The sequence below is a fragment of the Pogona vitticeps genome, chromosome 3 (genome assembly GCF_051106095.1).
Source record: "Pogona vitticeps strain Pit_001003342236 chromosome 3, PviZW2.1, whole genome shotgun sequence".
In the NCBI taxonomy this organism is placed as follows: Eukaryota; Metazoa; Chordata; class Lepidosauria; order Squamata; family Agamidae; genus Pogona; species Pogona vitticeps.
Window position 1 is genome coordinate 41,359,732 of NC_135785.1, and position 21,057 is coordinate 41,380,788.

A 21,057-nucleotide genomic window follows, 5' to 3' on the forward strand; every position below is an offset into this window, starting at 1 on the left:
GAAGAGACTCCAGGTGCTTGCAGATAGAGTCTATCCAGAATCACAATGCGGATTTCAAGCTAATAGATCCACCACTGACATGGTATTCTCCCTCCGACAGCTGCAGGAGAAATGTAGGGAACAACAACAGCCACTCTTAGTGGCCTTCATAGACCTTACAAAAGCATTTGATCTGGTTAGCAGGGATGGCCTTTTTAAAATACTTCCCAAGATTGGATGTCCACCTCGTCTCCTTAACATCATCAGATCTTTCCATGAGGGAATGAAAGGCACTGTAGTTTTTGACGGCTCAACATCAGACCCCTTTGACATCCAAAGCAGAGTGAAACAGGGCTGTGTCCTCGCACCAACACTTTTTGGGATCTTTTTTTGCTGTCATGCTGAAGCATGCCTTTGGAGCTGCAACCGAGGGCGTCTATCTCCGGACTAGATCAGACGGAAAGCTCTTTAATCTCTCTAGATTGAGAGCAAAGACCAAAGTCCAACTGAAATGCATGCGGGACTTCCTCTTCACAGATGATGCAGCCATTGTTGCCCACTCTGCTGAAGACCTCCAACAACTCATGAATCGTTTCAGCAAGGCCTGCCAAGACTTTGGACTAACAATCAGCCTGAAGAAAACACAAGTCATGGGCCAGGGCGTGGACTCACCTCCCTCTATTACCATCTCCACACAAGAATTGGAGGTTGTTCATGACTTTGTGTACCTCGGCTCAACCATCTCTGACACCCTCTCTCTAGATGTCGAGCTGGATAAACGCATTGGCAAAGCAGCCACCATGTTCTCTAGACTCACAAAGAGAGTATGGCTCAATAAGAAGCTGACGACACATACGAAGATCCAAGTTTATAGAGCCTGTGTTCTAAGCACACTCCTGTACTGCAGTGAGTCATGGACTCTTTGTGCACGGCAGGAGAGGAAGTTGAACACCTTCCATATGCGTTGCCTCCGACGGATTTTTGGCATCACCTGGCAGGACAAAGTTCCAAACAGAGCAGTCCTAGAACGAGCTGGAATTTTCAGCATGAACACATTACTGAAACAGCAACGTCTACGTTGGCTCGGGCACGCCGTGAGAATGGCTGATGGTCGGATTCCAAAGGATCTCCTCTATGGAGAATTAGTGCAGGGAAAGCGCCCCAGAGGGAGACCACAACTGCGATACAAGGACATCTGCAAGCGAGATCTGAAGGCCTTAGGAATAGACCTCAACAGATGGGAAAACCTGACATCTGAGCGTTCAGCCTGGAGGCAGGCGGTGCATCACGGCCTCTCCCAATTTGAAGAGACCCTTGCCCAGCAGGCTGAGGCAAAGAGGAAGTCACAAAAGCAGCAAAACCAGGGAGCCGGACAGGGAACAGACTGGATTTGTCTTCAGTGTGGAAGGGACTGTTACTCTCGAATTGGCCTTCTCAGCCACACTAGGCGCTGTTCCAAGCCCTCCATACAGAGCACGCTACCATAGTCTTTCGAGACTGAAGGATGCCTAACTAATGGAATGTCTTTATGCCTTTGTTACTGGGGAAAGGGATTAAAAATAATTTGTCATTGGTAACTCCTTACTTCCAAATTCTTCTCTACATCCCCAGTCTTACATACACTTTACCAATAAGTAGATAAAATGTGTGGTGTGTGCATGTTTTTTACAGGATACAGCAGCGTTATCTATTGGGATGCAGAGGCCATGAAGTCATACTATGGGATCTTGTGACTGATGGACTGGCAATCCACCCCAGTAAAGACTTTTAGAAAAAATTCCTGGTTCATTTTTAAATTGCTGAAAAAATACCTGTTTCTCTAAGTTTATGCATATGTAGTAGCAGAACTGACTGCCATGATTCACAGTAATCAGTTAAAAAGCAATCAATCAAAGAAAGGCTTTTAAAGGTGCAAATGAAAATGTGGAGCATTTGGGTTAAATGCACAGTTGTAAGGTTTTAAGAAAGTGCATTATAGGATGTTGTGCATTCTCAGTTCTATTGTATAGCATGGAATAATGGGCTTTAATTATAAGAAACATCTGAGCATATGAAATGTGAATTTATCACAGAGCAATAAGAATTTCTTGGACCAAGAAGGTAGCCAGGTTAGAAGTACTAAGACTAAGGACCAAGAAATCATAAAACTCATAAAAAGCAGAAAGTAGCATACTTTAGTGCAACGTTCCCTGCAATTTTCTGTCAGTACTGGGTGGGTCCCCCAACCCACACACGTGGATTTCCGGCCATGACTGGAGCCAAATGGTCAGCAACACTGGCTGTGGCTGTGTGGCCCTGATGCAGCACTGTGCAGCCACACAGCTGCGCGACTTGGAGGGAATGTTGCTTCAGTCTTATAATGCAAATCAGGAAGTACCAATTTGTTACAGCTGATCATTCAAAATAAAAATAAGCGGGAGGAAATTAATGCAGGAAGGGGTCTTATTGGTTGAAGAACTTTGGCAAGTGATTTGGAATGCATGCAACACAATATAAAAGTGCCACATCTGAAGTCAGAATAGCCTCAATGATGTTCACCCTCCAGGGGGAGAGGAATGAGAAGCATCACAAATAATCATCTTTAGAATTCTGTCTATATGAAGAAATGGGACACGCCCAAATTATATTCTTGCAGACATGGAGATACCCTGTTTTCTCAAAAATAAGACCTAACCTGAAAATAAGACCTAGTATGATTTTTCAGGATGCTCATAACATAAGCCCTACCCCCAAAATAAGCCCCAATTAAGTGAAACCCCACCCTCCACCATTGTGCAGCATTGTGAAGCAACCAGAAGATGGCATGACTGTATTTGAATACATGTAGATTGTTGTACATTAAAAAAAATCCCCTGAAAATAAGCCCTAATGCATTTTTTGGATAAGAAATTAATATAAGACCCTGTCTTATTTTCGGGGAAACACAGTATGTGTTCAATTATCAAAGACCAGTTTGGTATATCACAACAAGCCATGCTTGCAATCAGATAACAGGCACTGAGATACATTCCAAATATATTTTCGTGGTTCATGATCAAACACCCTTGGTCTAATTAGCTTCATGTACTGGCATTAATATTGCCATAAATATGCTTTTGCAAGTTGCAACACAGCTGCCCAGCCCAGTTCGGTGTAGCACTGAAACTGGATGAGAAGAATAACAAATAGGACTATCCATCACATCTATAGGATCTCATAAAACAAATGTGGACTTCTGCCACAGGGTCTACTGGAATTCTCAACATGCTTATTTGGATGTAGATCATACAGAAATTAATGAGCAGGTCAGTATGTTTAGAACTGAGATGATGGGTTCCATTGTACACATAGCTTCCAGAATGTACTCTCTGTTAATATTTACAGCAGAAAGTCATTTTGGATTTATCTGCATATCCCAGCATGATATGCAATAGGCCAGCAAGGATTTGACCAGAACGTAGAAGTTATTTTTTTTGAATACAGACCCTAGCCAGCCATTCCAGTGGGAATTGTAGGTGAAGCAATAGGTCTGCCAAACTCTACTTGTAACTCCCAAATGTTTAACAGTAGCTACATTAAAATGTCCTTGCTCTGTTGCCTATTGTGTTGATTTCCAGCCTGGTCCTGTCCATCTCACAGTGCTTTTATCTTGGCAGCAGAAATGCAAAACCATTTACTGATACCTAAAGTTGGTGAAATCGTAGCCTGCTATCAAGAATAGGAAATCTCTTGTCCATGGGCATGCAGGTATCTCCCCATCCTTTACCCCCACCCTACAATTTGTTTGTTTTTATTGTTGTTGTTGTCTTGTTATTGGTGATCAGAAGATATTTAAATCCTGTATATTGGACATACCCTGGATGTCTGAGGTGTAGTTTTCAGCAGAGGAAGCCATTACGTGGAGCAGTGTCAGCCACAACCACAGTTCCAAGGAAACTGTCGCACAGAGGGATGTTTCTTAGTAGACCTTCACAGATGTCAACAGTGCTTTATATGGCTGATGGAAAAAAGCCCCAATAGGCAAGAGTTCCATCCCTCCTCAGTCCACTCTCTTTGCTTTGGCCCTACCTTGTGTCCTCATCCCCACTCAGTACTGGAACATGGGCTCTTAGCTTCTTCCCAACTTGAAAGTATGGCTCTCACGCCAAAAGAAAAAAGAAAGAAAAAACTGTCCTGTTTCAGCTTCATATCTTGCTTGGCAAACTCTATTATCAACACCTGTGACTCGTGCTGCTTTCTTTTCTCTGCATATGTGGGGTGTGGTAGGGCTGTGTTTTCATCCTGTTGGATGACCCTCCCCTGCCATTAGTTGGTTTCCTACAGGCAAAGATGTCAGACAAGGGTGCATTTTACCCCTATCTGTTCAAACTGTACACAGAATGTATATATCTGTGCACAGAAAATCAGACCGGATTCAGTACAGAAAGTCAGACTGGATTCAGATGAAGGAGTTGTGAAAATTTAATTTAAGACATGCAGACGAAACCATCTTATTGGCAGAAAGCAGCAATAACGTGAAACAACTTTTATTGAAAGAGCAAGATGAAAGTGCCAAAGCAGGACTGCAGTTGAATATTAAGAAGATCAGAATCATGACTACAGATGAGCACTTTAACAATGATGATGAAGAAATTGAAATAGAGATCTTATACTGTATACCTTAGTTCAATCATCAATCCAAATGGAGACTGCAGCCAAGAAATCAAATGACTGAGTCTAGAAGGGACAACCATGAAGGAATGAAAAAAAAATATCAAGTGTAAGGATATGTCACTGGAGGTCAAGACCAAGCTCATCCACACTCTTGTAATCACCATATAGGGGTGTGAAAGCTGGACAGTAAAGAAAGCTGATAGGAAAAAAGTTGATTCATTTGAAATATGCTGCTGGAGGAGAGCTTTGCTGATACCTGGGACTACCAGAAAGACTAAGAAGTGGATCCTAGAGCAAACCAAGCCTGAACTATATCTGGAGGCAAAAATGCTGAAGCTGAGGCTGACCTACTCTGGGTGCATCATGAGAAGGCAAGATTCTTTGCAAAAGACAATAATGCTGGCAAATGTGGAAAGCAGCAGAAAAAGAGGAAAACCAAATATGGAATGGGTTGGCGCTCTAAAGAAAGCCACTAGATTGAGTTTACAAGAGCTGAGCAGGGCAGTTGAGGCCAGGACATTTTGAGCTTGCTCATTTACAGGGTTGCCATAAGTCAGAAGTGACTTGACAGCACGTAACAACATCCATACAAAGGGGTACTATCCATGCACTACACTCCCTCCACCATGATTTTCAGTGCACACTTGTACATGTCCAGGTGAGTGGATTTGTCTGTTCCTTGCAATACAACTTCAAGGAAGGCTTTGCGGGTTTAGCATGGGATAGAAATGCTTTCTTTAATGTTTTGTATAGATTTTTCTGGTAAAAATGTTTGAATAGAAATGTTTTTGTACTTATTTGATAATTCTGCCAGACACAAATCTAGCTCCAAATAACTATTTAACCAAGCAATCTCTTTAACTAATAAAACATACATGTGGGAGTGTGTAATAGCCCTCCTGATCCTTTCTGTTATGGCATTGAGCATTCCAATGTATTTGCCTTCACAAATGTTTTAACAAGTCTTCAGTTACCTTCTGAAAGCCAAGGATTGTACAGCCACAGAATCCTGTGCTGCAACTGCTGTTGGGCTGTACCATCTTAGATTCCAGATGAGATGCAGCTTGTTTGAATGTCCCACCATACACCTCTCCTCCCCACTCCTAGCTAGAGGAAACTACCATACTAGAGAAAACACTGTATGACTTTTCCATTCATCCACTGGAGTGATGGAGGTGAATTCTTTTATTGACCATAATTCCCATTGGATTCTTATAAGAGGAAACGGAAAAATGTTGCTACATACATTTAGGACTAGTGAGAGACTCTTTTTTTAAATTCTGTTTCTATTTTTGCTTCTCTTTTTATTAATCAGTTGTTAATTATTTTAATAACATGTGAAAAAGAACATTATATAAGTTACATACACTAAAGGGGACCCAAGAGAAGATTCTATAAAATAATTTAGATGCATTAAATAAATACAATGTAATAGCAGCCTTCTACAATGCAGGCTACATAGAGGTTTACTTCGGCTGGAAGTACCCTGGTCTTTAGTACACCTACAGGAGCAGATCAGCTCCAAAAAGTGTTTTAAAGAGACATATCTATAAGATACATATAAAAGAGGGTCTAAGGTTAGAAAGAAGGTTCTTCCAAGACATTTTTACCATGGTCTCCACATGTCTAGCGACCCCATGCTAATACCATGGTGGGCCATATGAGGGTGCAAAGAAGATGACAACTCGCGCTGACTACAACGTGAGGGCAGTTTGGGGCAGAAGGCCTTTTTTGATCCCCGTTTGTCTTCAGTGGCATAGAATTGATCCTGAGATTGGCCGGACTCTGCTGGATTTCCCTTGCCACTCCCAGGGATAGAAGTACCCATATCAGCCTTGCAAGTTTCCTCACTAGACCTGGGCAAGGATTTCAGGAGGTGATTCAGTAACCGTGCTCCGAGGGTCTTATCCATCCATTCACAGGTCAGGAGGAGGTTGTGGACTTCATGCATACACTGAATATATCCAGTGCTGTATCTCTGCTGAGCTTCCAGGTCCATTTTCGAATCTGCTGAAAGAAAATAGGAGATTCTTTTGGTCATCCCTCTTTATACATGTCTTAATCTGGTCATAATGTGAGAGTGACTCAGGAACAAGCTCCGGTTCTCTAGATTTTTATTTGATAACCTTCTCTGATAATACTGGATGTTATTCTGAAGCTATGAATGTGGTAGTGGGATCCTCTTTTAGATCATGTGTAGCAAGACTGAGAAGCAGTGGCCCTCCAGATCACTTGGCAACACCACTCATGATCTCATATTGCAGCTTGTGCTAAGTGAGGCTTTGGGGGCCTGAAATCCAAAGCAACTGGAAGACCAAGATATACCTGTACTGATGTTGAACTGGGGTGGGCAACATGTGGCCTTTGGGCCTTTGCAGTTCAAAAGCATCCGAGTAACAAAGGTTAAGAACCACTGCTCTAGGGGATAGAATCAGAATTATACATTTGAACATACATTTCATACACAAGGACAGTACAGCTGCATGAAGCATATAGGTTCAGAAATGCACTCACCCATATTTTTGCTGTTTTGGATATTCTGAAGATGCTTTACAGTCATTTCGAGGATGTCTGCTTTTTCAAGTTTAGATTGCTATTTTAAAATGAAGCAACAAAAGATGTTAGTAACAAAAACATCCATTATACTGATGAAAAAGCAAACAGTGTTTGTAGACATTTTAAAAAGTGTGCTTACATCAAGCTGAAAGGCCCCAACAACTGTCTCCTTGAGCTGGTCCAAGCAATTGTTAATCCTCTCTCTTCGTTTTCTTTCAATCAAGGGTTTTCTTAACTGAAATGATGAATTGTGGAATGTTAGGAATATATTGTTCTGCCTGAAGGTTTTGATCTAGTTCATCTCATTACTCCCAAACTACAAGTTGAGCAATATCTTGGCTATCCTGACTTTGAACATGACAGCTCCATACAATGATGTTGTGTTACACCCAAGTTATTCTATGAAGTGTTCACCTAAGATGTTCTTCTCCTTTCTATACATTTTTCTCATTTGGTTTATCTGAAAAATCAGCTGTAACAATTTGTACTTTTCATTTCTCCTTTCAGTGACTGACATATTCTAATTGTTGTCTCTGCTCACTAAACATGGAAATTCACTTGCAAATGATAGTCCTGAAGAACAGATTCATTTTCTGTATGACAACTAATAACTCATTGGCATGTAATACAGTGTAGTGAGTTCAGCTGGGCCTTGGGAGGGCCAAGTTCTAGCTCAGCTTTAACCATGAAACTAATGGGATGACCTTGTGGCTCTCCCCCTCCCATTCTCTCTCTCTCTCTCTGCCTGACCTATATTCACGGGTTTGTTATGATGATCAAATGGGAAAGAGGAAAGATATGCATGCCACCTTGACTTCATTAGATAAAAGATGGACCACAAATGGAACATTCCATTAATAATACGTGGTGGCGCTGCGGGCTAAACTGCAGAAGCCTCTGTGCTACAAGGTCAGAAGACCAGCAGTTGTAAGATCGAATCCACATGACAGAGTGAGCTCCCCTTGCTCTTTCCCAGCTCCTCACCAACCTAGCAGCTTGAAAGCATGTAAATGCAAGTAGATAAATAGGTATCACCTCGGTGGGAAGGTAAAACGGCATTCCCTAGTCACGCTGGCCACGTGACAATGGAAACTGTCTTTGGACAAGTGCTGACTCTATGGCTTGAAAAATGGGATGAGTACCGCCCCCTAGAGTCGGACATGACTGGACTAAAAATGTCAAGGGGAACCAATACGTGGCTCTAGGACCAGTATTTAAACACTGCATTTGTAAAAGATTGACTGACATCCTGTTGAAGTTAGTACTGTATAATGTAAAGTCACACCTGTGGATCTGAGCAGGGTGTTACACCCAGGCAGCCCACATAACTCAACTGATCATGTGATTCATGGTGCAATTATTATACAGCACGACTGTGGAAATCCTTCATGAATATGATTTCCTCTTCAGCACAATTTTCCCTACCAGTTGCATAACATTGAGTTACACATGTGGAGCAGTACAAGAAGATTTCACATGTGGAGCTGCACAACAAGAATATGCCTCTTACACAAACCCGTATTCTTGCTTTTCTTTTCTTTTGTATACATATCCAGACAAACAAAATTGACAACATTAACTCAAAACTAATGGGGATTACTCTCAAGAAAGTGTGCACAGAGTTTCAGCATTTACATTCTCCAGCAACCCAGTTGCTAATGAAGAAACAGGAATCTTGGACTGCAATTCTATCCATAGTTTGAGTTGTGTACATATGTGCAAAACTCTCACAGAAGTTTAAGGAAAAAATACTGTGTGCTTTTCAATTAACTTATCTAAACTGGTGTTGTTTTATTAATTTGTTGGTGTTCTACAGCCTATCTAATCACTTTGATAGTTTATCTGGCAATTACAGTAAATAAAAAGAAATTAAAGCATTGTGGGGAAAATCACGACAACTGAGTCATCAGACCCAGCCAATGCCATCGGGCTTTTCCATAGTAAAAGCAACACCCTGCATTTTTATCACAAACAATTTAAACATGCTGTAAATATGCTTTATTTTAAGCAGGCTTGTTTTAGTGTGTACCTTGAAGGAAAAACAAACACATCTCAATTTTATATTTTTGCATGTGTCTGTGTCTACAACAAGAGCTGGTGTATATTAAATATTATACCTTAGTTTCCATATCAAATTGCTATATGTACCTTTAGTACAGATCTTGGAAGAGTTACTGTTTTGGACTACAGCATATCAAATAGCACAGAAAAGATGGCCAGAGGCTATGCTGTGAGAATTGTTGTCCAAAAAGTAACTTTTCCAAGTATCATGCTTCTAGGTGAATCAGAGAAAAGTTATATACCAGGAGGGGCTTTTTAGTACAGTATATACCGTATTTTTCGCACCATAAGACGCACTTTTTCCCACAAAACAGGGGGGTTGGAAAGTTTGTGTGTCTTATGGAGCGAAGAAAACAGATTATATTTTCCTGTTTTCTTCTCCTAAAAAATTGGTGCGTCTTATGGAAAGGTGCGTCTTATGGAGCGAAAAATACGGTATATGGGGAGAAAACATTTGGATTTAAAAGCCATAAACACAAACCCTTTCAAATACTGTATATATAGCCAGTAACTCCTTAGTAAATATCCACTAAGACAATTATAAAATGGGACATACCTTCCTGTCCTCTTTGTTGTTAGGAAGTTTCTGCACACCTCCACTGGCCAAGGCTGTGGCAGTCATTGTAATCCACCACCTCACCTGCCCTAATGCTTAGGACAGGAAAAATTGAGAAAACTCTTTAGTGGCTGGGCTGGTGTTCCCCTTGCCTTCTTACGGACTTTCTCTTACATGAAGTCTGTGCTCTGCTTGCATTTATAGCCTGGGATTAGCATGTGAATAAGGGCATTGCTTGGTTCGCCCTCTTTTCCCACAGGAGGGGTTGAGACCAGAAGCTTGTGGCTATCAATCAACGCTGACAGGTCACTTCTTTTCAATGGGCAGATCACATCCATGTATACAGAGAGAGAAAGACAGAGAGCTCCCAAACAGCAACAGATGTTTAGTTCCTGCAAAGCTTTGCTTGGCAGAAATCTTTTGTTGAGATATAAAAATGAGAGTACTCAGACTTACATGGCTCTCTATGCAATTGCCACTGATTCCAGGGGATTCCAAGGGAGAGGGGCACTGGAGGCCAAAGCCAGTTGAGTTACACCTGGGCTATTTGGAGTAGTGATTGTCTCTAAATTACTCAAAATTGTCTCGAAAATACTCAAAATCAAAATACTTTTGATTACTCAAATCTTTTGATCTGAGTAATCTAGATCTCTCCTTCTTCCTCCTCCTGTTAACAGAGGAAAACTTAGAGAGGATTCTTTTAGGAAGAATGCATAGAATTCTTGATAAAGAACCTTTATTGGACCACAAGGCAAGCTTCCAGTTTATCAGTTCTAGATAAATTTACTTTCTACTTAAGCATTACATTGCTATTTTGCTAATATACACAATTTGTAATAAAATGGGACCCAGAGCATCATCAGACCACTGTTCAGTCATGGATGACTTCCATATGTTGTCCTATTCATTGTTCTTAAAATAAATGTTTGAAGAACAGCAAGACACACTCTGTTTTAAGAACATACCCATACAAATATTGCCTTCTAAATAAGTAGAAGGATTGCAATCTTTCATTAATACTATATCTGAAAGTTAACCCTCCTTATCGGTTAATTGCGTGGAAGAGTCTCCTTGTGAAGAAGGGGCTGTGGGGTTATATACCCCACTATGCTGCTTATTTTCTTAGATCCATCCTGTCCACAATTTTCATTTCTGTATAGCAGCTTCCCTCATCCATGTTCAAGAGGCATACGTCAGGAGCAAAGTTAAAGGAGGTCTGTGATGTCAAATTTCTATGCTTACCAATTTTGTGATGATAAAATGCAAGTGGGGGTGGTATATGCTGCTCGGCAAGAGTTGGGGGTGGGGTGCCTTCACCAGGCATTCCAGTGCAGTTTCTTGTGCAACAAGTCTCATCAGTGAGATACAATGGACTCAAGATCAATGTACCCTTCAAGGAATGAGGAGAGGGAACTGAAGAAAGAGGCAACAGATACATGCTGTTGACTTCATTGAGTCTTATGGATAAAACACAAACCACCTGATACCTTTGGGGATGGGTGGAGTCAAATGTCCATGCTTAACATCACCTCATACAATATAAGTGCTGCTGAGATTTTTATGTATGCCTGGAAACCTAGAGAAGCATTTGTTGTTGTTGTTTAGTCGTTAAGTCACGTCCAACTCTTTGTGACCCATGGGCCAGAGCATGCCAGGCCCTCCTGTTTTCCACTGCCTCCCAAAATTTAATCAAATTCATGTTGGTAGCTTCGATGACACTGTCCAGACATCTCATCTGCGGCCATCCCCTTCTCCTCCTGTCTCCACACTTTCCCAACATCAGGGTCTTTTCCAGGGAGTCTTCTCATGATATGGTCAAAGTATTGGAGCCTCAGCTTCCAGATCCGTCCTTCCAGTGAGCAATCAGGGTTGATTTCCTTCAGAATGGATAGGTTTGTTCTCTTTGCAGTCTAGGGCAGTGGTCCCCAACCTTGGGCCTCCAGATGTTCTTGGACTTCAACTCCCAGAAATCCTGGCCAGCAGAGGTGATGGTGAAGGCTTCTGGGAGTTGTAGTGTAAGAACAAGTGGGGGTGGTATATGATTGGGGACCCTGGTCTAGGGGACTCTCAAGAGCCTCCTCCAGCACCACAATTCAAAAGCTTCAATTCTTCGGCAGTCAGCCTTCTTTATGGTCCAGCTCCCACTTCCATACATCACTATAGCTTTGACTATGTGGACCTTTGTCAGCAAGGTGATGTCTTTGCTTTTTAAGATGCTGTCTATGTTTGTCGTTGCTTTTCTCCCAAGAAGCAATTGTCTTTTAATTTCGTGGCTGCTGTCACCATCTGCAGTGATCATGGAGCCCAAGAAAGTAAAATTTGCCACTGCCTCCATATCTTCCCCTTCTGTTTGCCAGGAGATGATGGGACCAGTGGCCATAATCTTAGTTTTTTTTTTATGTTGAGCATCAGACCATTTTTGCGCTCTCCTCTTTCACCCTCATTAAGAGGTTCTTTAATTTCTCCTTACTTTCTGCAATCAGAGTGGTATCTTATACATATCTAAGGTTGTTGATATTTCTTCTGGCAATCTTAATTCCGGCTTGGGATTCCTCCAGTCCATCCTTTCGCATGATGTATTCTGCATGTAAGTTAAATAAGCAGGGAGACAATATACAGCCTTGTTGAACTCCCTTTCCCAATTTTTAACCAATCAGTTGTTCCATATCCAGTTCTAACTGTTGCTTCCTGTCCCACATACAGATTTCTCAGGAGACAGATAAGGTGGTCAGGCACTCCCATTTCTTTAAGGACTTGCCATAGTTTGCTGTAGTCCACATAGTCAAAGGCTTTTGCATAGTCAATGAAGCAGAAGTAGATGTTTTTCTGGAACTCTCTGGCGTTCTCCATAATCCAGCACATGTTAGCAATTTGGTCTCTAGTTCCTCTGCCCCTTTGAAATCCAGCTTGTACTTCTGGGAGTTTTCGGTCCACATACTGCTGAAGCCTACCTTGTAGGATTTTGAGCGTAACCTTACTAGCATGTGAAATGAGTGCAATTGTATGGTAGTTGGAGCATTCTTTGGCACTGCCCTTCTTTGGGATTGAAGCATAGCAATCATCTAAGACTTCAGTAAGTGCCCTGAGACCTGGTAACTCTATCCAGGAGTTCTCTGTTACACTTCTTATATCTAATTTGATGTTTCACTCACTTTTTTTTTTTTTTTAAGAAAGGAAGCTAAGAGACGAAGGAGAGAGGCAGGGCAGAGGCCAAGAACCTCTGTGCACAATGAATAAGGAGCTGCCATAGATCCATCAGTGTTTGCTAGGCTTGAAGTCAGACCCAAGGAAAGACAAATAATATCGCCTGCCAGTAGATTTCCCCAGAGATCTATTGGCAGGCCATGTTTTGTCTATGAGAACACACTTCTTGATTTGTCTGCCTTGTTCACATTTCAATGAAGTCATCACAGCTTGATCTTAAATTTGGAATGTGTTTTGATGGGATGACACCTCATGAGAAGTAAGGACAGGGGTCAAACTAGATGATATACAGAGCTCATTTTGAGACATTTTCCTTCAACTGGTGAGTGTAAGAAGAACAACACATAATTCTTGATTCTTTACCATCCACAAACTAGGCCTTTAGATCCTTTCTTGGGATCCTAAGCTTTCTCTAAGCTGTAAATAAAGATTTGATGTGTGTGAGGGAAGGGAAAAATCCTCCTTTCTCAAAGGCAGAGTCTCAGTCCCAATGTAGTATATGCGTCCCAAGTTGCTGTAATTATGAGAAAATTTGGGAGGTCTGAAGAGAAATTTTCCATGACATATCGAGTTTTGCCTCTTGGTTTCTAGCTATGCTACACCAACTTCTGGATATCTGTATCCTTTTAATCAGTATAGTCCTGGTATACTATTTTACATCTATCAAAGTTTTATAGCCTGACCTATGTTATCCTCAGTGGTTGCCCATGTGACCGTTTTTCATATAAAAGCATCAACACCAGCACTGGCTCACTTTATCTGGAGATAACAGCGTTTTCAGTCTTCATTTATTGATACTGTAGAAACCTGGAAGACTTCAAAATAATTTTTCATTCAGGCAAAGCATGACATCTGTGCTTGTGCCTGAGTGGGGGTGAAAATGTACACAAATGCAAATATGTTGGTGGATTATTGAAGGAAGTACTTTGTGATTTACTTTCTTGTTCTTCTTTTCCTTTTTATATTGCACAGTGCCAGATTTCAGTGAAAAGGTACACTCCCTTGAGACACAAAGCTGTACTTTTCTTTCTGGGGTTTCCCAAAGCAATGGGGGATCAGTCTTTATCCTTTTATTATCAACTCTCTCTTTTTCCAGTACTTGTCTAAATTTCACAGTATTTAAAAAGAAAACAACTTTAAACATCTGTTCCTGTACCTTTCTTAAGATAAAAAGAAAGGACAATCTTTAAAATAGGGGGGGGGGGGAAGTATGGCAGATGTTAGTGAATTGCCTCCAAAGCAGATGTCTGTTCTGGAAAACAAAAATAGAGTTTCTTTAAGCATGCATGGCTATGGCTCCTCTCTGACTTCGGACACGCGACTGCCCAGCAAGAGAAGGGACATGGGAAAACCCAAATGCACAAAGAACCTATTCAGACAGACCTAACAGCCGTGAAGAATCTAATAACCAGCAGGAAAATGGTCAGCAAACCTACAACTCAAGGAAAGAAAGTAAGCTTTTCCATATGGAATAAGGAGAAGAGAAGAATTCTCATGTTATATTTGTCAACAAGGGTTGAGAAATCACTATTCTGGTACAGTTTCTTACATTAATAAATTTTGTAGAACTGGGGAAAGTGCTTTTTTTTTTTTGATAACTTGCCTAATCTTCCAGCTGCTGAGCATACTAGGAGACGTAGTCCAGAAATGTAACTTTTCCAAATTCTAGATCCAGCTCTAGAGTATTAGGCGGTGTCCATAGTTTAGAATCCATCTAATCTTGTTTTAAATCCAACAAACTGATTCCATTGAGAAGAAATGAGATTTGACTACATATTAGGAAGAACTTCATGGTAAGAACTGCTTGACCATGGAGGAAACTGCTGTGTTGGACTCTCTTTTGTTTTAAACGAAGGTTGAATGCTCACGTGTTGGGATGCTTTTTTTGTGGATGTCCTGCATCTGAAGGGTGAACAAGATGAAGCTGGGGATCCCTTCTGGCTCTATAATTCTGTGACTCTGTGGGGTCCAGGGAACCCTGGGCAGGAATTTGGCCTGTGTACATCACCATTCATTCAATATGGTAGACAAAGCATTAGGGACTGCAGAGGGAGAAGCCACTTCCATCAAAGAGGCTTCCCTATGAGAGTACATCGGAGCAAGTCAAGTGAAGGCCTCATAAATCTCCAGCCTCACATACTTATTGGTTCAGATTACTAAGAGAGCATCTTTTTTCTTCACCCAAAACTACATATAGTCCAGGTAGCATGCTGTGGCATTTGCCCAGGTCATGAATATTCATATGCTATTTGCATAATAGAACATGAGAAGGTCTCCATTAAAGGGAAAGGTTCTGAGTTGGTAGCCCTTCCTACAGCCAAATTTTCTGTGAACTATAATGGGTGGTCTGGTATATGGAAAGTGTCAGTGTCAGGCCAAATCCCTGCTCCTTGTCTGATTGGTTTAGATCTAGCCAAGCATGTGCAGAGTGTTTTAATAGTAAATCACTCTCAGGGGAAGCAGATGAAAGCCTCTGAAGAAAGCGCTGGAACTCCTGTTGAAAAACCCACTTTAGAGAAACAACCTGAAATGAAAGAAACAGCTGATTTAGTGCTAATGAGAAATCCTAGTAGTTCCTCCTTTGATTAATGAGCAGAAGGAAGATGTTACCTTGAGTGATTGTTTTTGGAAAGTTAATGAGAATCCTATTCCACTGACCCCTGAACACCCAGAGAGGTATTGTGCAGAAAAAGATTTATTATATAATGAGGTTTTAATGGCACATCATGGGGGGAGGACCCCACAAACAGCTAATTGCCCCTGTTAAATACAGAGAAAAGATTATAGAAAAAGCACACACAAGTGCATTTGGGGGACAACAGGCATCTCTTGCACCAAGCAAAGAGTGGCACAAAACTTTTATTGGCCAGGAATGGGTTAGCAAATTAGGCAGTATTGTCAGACATGTGATACGTGCCAAGTGAGTGGTACTGTAAATGCTCATCACCAGTGATCTCAACCCTTTGCCAACACATGGGTCTGCAAAAGTCCTTAGTAAAAACAGAGGAAAGCTTGGGGAGTGCTCATGAAAGACAGAGGGGCTGGTGTGATGAAAAGGCCCAGGAAAGAGCATTTTGTCCCGAGGATGTAGTGGTGATGCTGAGACCCATAGAGGGGAGTGAATTGCAGTTGGCATGGTCAGGACCTGTAGATGTGTCATGACAGCACTGGAAAGCTGAAGAGACTAGTACTGGGAAGGCTCCACATGTAGCTGCAAAGGTACTGAAAATCTTGCAAGGCAAACCCTTACTGGAGAAACCAGAGATTAAAGGGATAGAACCAATTGATGAAAATATCAATACATCTGAAATAAGCCAAATATTTGAGATTTCACCTAAAAGAAAATTGCCTGTAAATCTTGAGGTAACCTTTGGTGGTGGTCCCCCACATATGAAGAGCTTTGCAACTAAAGTACCTGTGGATGAGTTTATGGGTGAGAGGGAAGGCAAGAGCCATAAGATCTCAAAGAAGGATGCAACCATAGCAGTTCTGGAGGAGTGGAAGAAACTGCATACCCTTTCCCCAGCTGAGGAAGCTAAGCCATGAGTCGAAAGGAAAACAGGCTTCACCCAGAAAAGGTGAGCCGAGAACATCCAGGGGACATCAGAGTGCCAGGTAGCCTTCAATCGCCAGAAGAGAGTGTGGACTTCAGGACCTGTCCTTGTTGCACCGGACTTAGACTGGGAGTTCATCATCTGCACAGATGCATCAAAGGTGAGACAGGGAAGCTGTGCTGTGCCAAGGAGATCACAGCAGAAATCTACACCCGGTGACTCTGATCAGCAGGAGACTCCAATCTGGTGAGAGACATTTGTCTGCCATTGAGAGGGCATGCCTATCTACTGTATGGACACTACAAAAGCTGAAGCCCTACATTTGGGGCAGGAAATTCATCCTTTGCACTGACCATTTCCCTTTCTTGTGGCTATGAACTAAGAACTCCAATAACAGCAAACTTGCAAGATGGATGCTGATCCTGCAAGACTTTGACTTTGAGATCCGCAGGGTAAAAGGGACCCAGAATGTGGTTGCTGACGCCTTGTCTTGAAGGTCAAATGACTAAGGTGTGGATAAAAGTTTGTCATATTGTATTAACTGTTCTGTTTGTATAACAGTTATGGAATATCATTAAAATGCAGAGTTGCTTGGATGTTGATGAACTGAGAGGTGTATAGTGATGGTAAAATATTGGTGAGTATCCTTATTAATGTAAAGGTAATGTAATGTAATTTGTATTTATGCAAGTAATGCAAGAGGCTAATATGTTTTTATGCAAAGGTAATGTATTTTGTATTAATTTGAGTAATGCAAAAGATTAATATGTGTTTGTTGATGTAAGAGTGATGTGATATATCCTTAGTGATGTAAATAATGTAAGAGGTTTATATTTGTATTCTTTCATAAACCTTCATTTGTTTATGAGGGCAAACCTTTAAGTTTTCCTTCCTAAGACAAACTTATTAAGGGGGAGGAATGTGGTGTTTGCTCAGGTCATGAATATTGATATGCTATTTGCATAGACCAATTGGAGTGCTGGAGGCGCGGAGTCATGAGGTTAAAGAGAGTCAACAGGAGGAGGAGGAGTTTAGATATGGTTTAGATAGGGTTTTGAGATGGAGAATTAGGGTGTTAGAGAGTCGAGAGAGTTTTGGAGTTTGGGTGGGAGAATGGTGGTTGAGGGTGGATAAAGAGAAATGTTTGTTTAAGAGTTAACAACATTGCTTGTTCTGTCAACACCTGTATCAATAAACAATTTCTATTTGTTTCTTTTAAAATGACATATGGTCTAGACATCTATTATTAATAATTGCTATTGTTGATTAAATCAACTGGTGGCAGCTGGGGGGCACATAGCGTGAGCTCCTAGTTTGGTGAAACAATTAGGGGCCACGTGGAATTGTGACTTATTATTATTATTATTATTATTATTATTATTATTATTATTATTATTATTATTATTATTATTATTATTATTATTATTATTATTATTATTATTATTATTATTATTATTATTAATTTATGTATTTATGTATTTATGTATGTATGTATGTATGTATTTATGTATGTATGTATGTATGTATGTATGTATGTATGTATGTATGTATGTATTTATTTATTTATTTATTTATTTATTTATTTGATTTATACCCCTCCTATCTGGACCACCGGACCACTCTAGGCGTTAACATGAGAAGAAACTCTACAAGAGGCCACTGAGATCAGCGAGAAGGCTGAAGGCAACTAAATCCTGTTATGAATATCCTATGGTATATGTCCATCCTATTACTCAAGAAAAATATCACTGTAGAATCAAATAGATATGGCTTCACAGAGATACAGAATTACCAGTCAGTCCTTTGTATTAAGTGCTGACTAGTGATGAAGGTACTGTTCTATACTCCTTTCTTCTTCTTCTTCTTCTTCTTCTTCTTCTTCTTCTTCTTCTTCTTCTTCTTCTTCTTCTTCTTCTTCTTCTTCTTCTTCTTCTTCTTCTTCTTCTTCTTCTTCTTCTTCTTCTTCTTCTTCTTCTTCATCATATATGAGCAGACCTGTCCCCAAATTTTGCAATAATAAAACTTACCCTTAAGTAGTGCACTCACTTCCATGATACTGTATCAGGGACTGTCTGTCATGTCTTTACCTCAGAATACAATCTCTTGTATGTTAAGTCCCACTGACATCTATGAGGCTTACTGTCAGGTAAACTGGTAAGAGGACTCCCACCTTGCACTAGATTTGAAACTGGGTTGGCTATAGAAACTTAGAAATTAAGTCTGCCATATCTCAGGGTTTTAGGAAATTGCTATATATTTAAAAAAGTCTTGACAGGCTCAAGCTCTGGGCTGAAAACAACACAATGAAATTTAACAGGAATAAATGCAAAACTCTACACCTACGAGGAACACCCCCCCCCCCCAATGTACAGCTACAAATTGAGAGATACATAGCTCAGTAATACTACATGTGAGAAAGATCTTGGAATTGATCACAAGTTGAATATGAGCCAACTATGTGAAGTAGCTGCAAAAAAGGCCAATGCTATTTTAGGCTGCATTAACAGAAGTCTAGTCTCCAATTCCTGTGAAGTACTAGTTCCTCTCTATTCAGCACTGGTTAGGTCTCATCTTGAGTCCAGGTACAGACACCACACTTTAAGAAGAATGTTGACAAATTGGAACAAGTTCAGAGCAGGGCAACAAGAATGATTGGTTAAAATTATAAAACAAGTAAAGAATAGAACTGCTGGATAGATCAGTGGTTTAGGCATCTGACTGCGGAGCCAGAGTATTGGAAGTTCAATTTCCCACTGTGCCTCTTTGACAGGGGCTGGACTCAATGATCCATAGTGTTCCTCCTATCTCTGCAGTTCAAAGATTGGTTATGATTACGATTATTTATTATTTATTAATTTATTTAACTTATATGTTGCCCACTCTACCGAAAGGTCTCTGGGAGGCTTACAACAATAAAGTTCAATTAAAATATATTCATTCACTATTGAACAGAAGGAAAGACAGTGAATTTGCTGGAAATTTGAATATGAAGTTGTAAATGAAAGCTGTACATCAAAGATTCCCCCCCCCAAAGTATACAAATCCAGAAAACAAAAACAAAATCACAAATGTACAATTTATTGATATACTTTAAATGTGGGGCCATAGGTTTTTGGTGGAATTTTAATTGCTGAGAGAAAACGGGGTATCTATATTTGGATGGTGAAAGTTGTGTATATTTTAACTTTTTTTTGTAGTGTTGTCCAGTTTTACCTTGGGGAAGAGCACCTCATTTCGTTGCACCCACTTGTGAGCGCAATGACAAATAAATTTCTTATGTCTTATGTCTTATGTCTTATATACTTGATTTTTGTCATACTTTTCTCTCCAAAAGGGACCCAAAACCCCTTGCAGCTTAACAGCCTCATCCTCAAAGAGTACAACTCTGCCCTGTCTTTAAAGTATTCTAACATGGCACGTAGGATCCAGGATAGTGCATTTTATTTCCTCTTGTCAGAGAAACTAATTCTGCAGTGAGTCTCCTTCGGCAGTGTCAGCATGCTTTCTTCCTGGGTAAGTGCCTCTGCTGGTTCGAACTGCCAGGCTTTGGGTGCCAGCAGCCAGGTCGTGAGAGGGTTAAATCATCCTGGCTGGCTGCTAGGCTGAGGACAGGTGGCAGGCCTGCATCTGCCCTGCACAAGGCTCCTTCTGTGTCTGAATGCATAAAATCCTTTGGAGCAGTAAACACACCCGTAAATCAGGATTTTAATTACAGACAGGCACACACAACCCGTCTAGGCAGATCTGCAGGGTAGCGTGTTGACACAAAAAGGGGAGCGAGGGCTTCTTTGCAGCACTGAAGTTTTTGGAGGTTTTTTTTTTTTTTTTTTTTTTTTTGCTGGTGGTGGTTATTTTGTTTTATTAGGGAAAACAAGGCAGACTTGGTCTCTGAGTGGGAGATATCTGGGCTGATCCGATCAGACCCAGGAACGTCTGGCCAAAAACTGAAACACAGAAGGTGATTTTCCTGAACAATGTGTGTTTGGATAGGAAGACAGAGGACATATTGCTTGATAAAGGTCTTGAGGCACTACTCTAATTTATTAATTTTCTGGTCACATATGAAGCTGATTGGGGCTAAGGGGAGACATTGCTCTTGTTGTTCTAATGTGCTCTGCTGTTTCTCTGGAGAAAGTTGCTTTTTTGGACTACAGCTCCCAGGACACCCCACCCTAGCCATCATGGTTTGGAAAAGTTACTTTTTGAAACCAAAATTCCTAGAATCCTCAATTCATCACAAGAACTGGCCTTGGAACTAAGGTCCCTGGTGTCTCAGTGAGGGTGCCATTGGAAATTGTACATTTCCACTGCAAGTCGGTGTAGATTTTTGCCACTAGACTTAAGAGCAAGCCTGTCCCCTCCACTGGCCTTGTTTTATACATAGGAAATGTGCAGTGAGGTAGGCATTCATAAATATGATACTTAGCGCTGTATGTTATCAAAATCAAAGTCAATGCTGTGGTCAAAGGATCACTTTAAAGATGGACATGAATCACCAGTTTGTCAGTTTGTGCT

At 40.9% G+C, this 21,057-nt stretch overlaps 1 protein-coding gene across 2 annotated transcripts; it reads right to left on the reverse strand.

Annotated features, from left to right (window-relative positions):
- Window positions 1–246: 246 nt before the first annotated feature.
- LOC110083392 (transcription cofactor HES-6) lies at window positions 247–10,163 on the reverse strand. Of its 2 annotated transcripts, none has more exons than XM_078389237.1 (4): window positions 9,785–10,163; window positions 7,307–7,402; window positions 7,126–7,204; window positions 247–6,621 (listed from the first exon to the last, which is right to left on the reverse strand). In XM_078389237.1, exons 1-4 carry the CDS (start codon window positions 9,848–9,850, stop codon window positions 6,218–6,220), a joined length of 645 nt encoding a protein of 214 aa, XP_078245363.1. In that variant the 5' UTR covers window positions 9,851–10,163; the 3' UTR covers window positions 247–6,217. The 2 variants fall into 2 exon arrangements, with proteins under 2 accessions (XP_078245363.1, XP_020657490.3); XM_020801831.3 differs by having other exon boundaries at window positions 247–6,618; window positions 9,785–10,160.
- Between the last annotated feature and the right edge of the window lie 10,894 nt (window positions 10,164–21,057).

Excerpts from the sequence above, each read along its gene's own strand:
- LOC110083392 (XM_078389237.1), bottom strand. The coding sequence starts at position 9,850 with ATGACTGCCACAGCCTTGGCCAGTGGAGGTGTGCAGAAACTTCCTAAC. Across the intron at positions 7,403-9,784 it reads ACAACAAAGAGGACAGGAAG|TTAAGAAAACCCTTGATTGA; the intron begins GTATGTCCCATT and ends TCATCATTTCAG. Across the intron at positions 7,205-7,306 it reads TTGGGGCCTTTCAGCTTGAT|CAATCTAAACTTGAAAAAGC; the intron begins GTAAGCACACTT and ends ATTTTAAAATAG.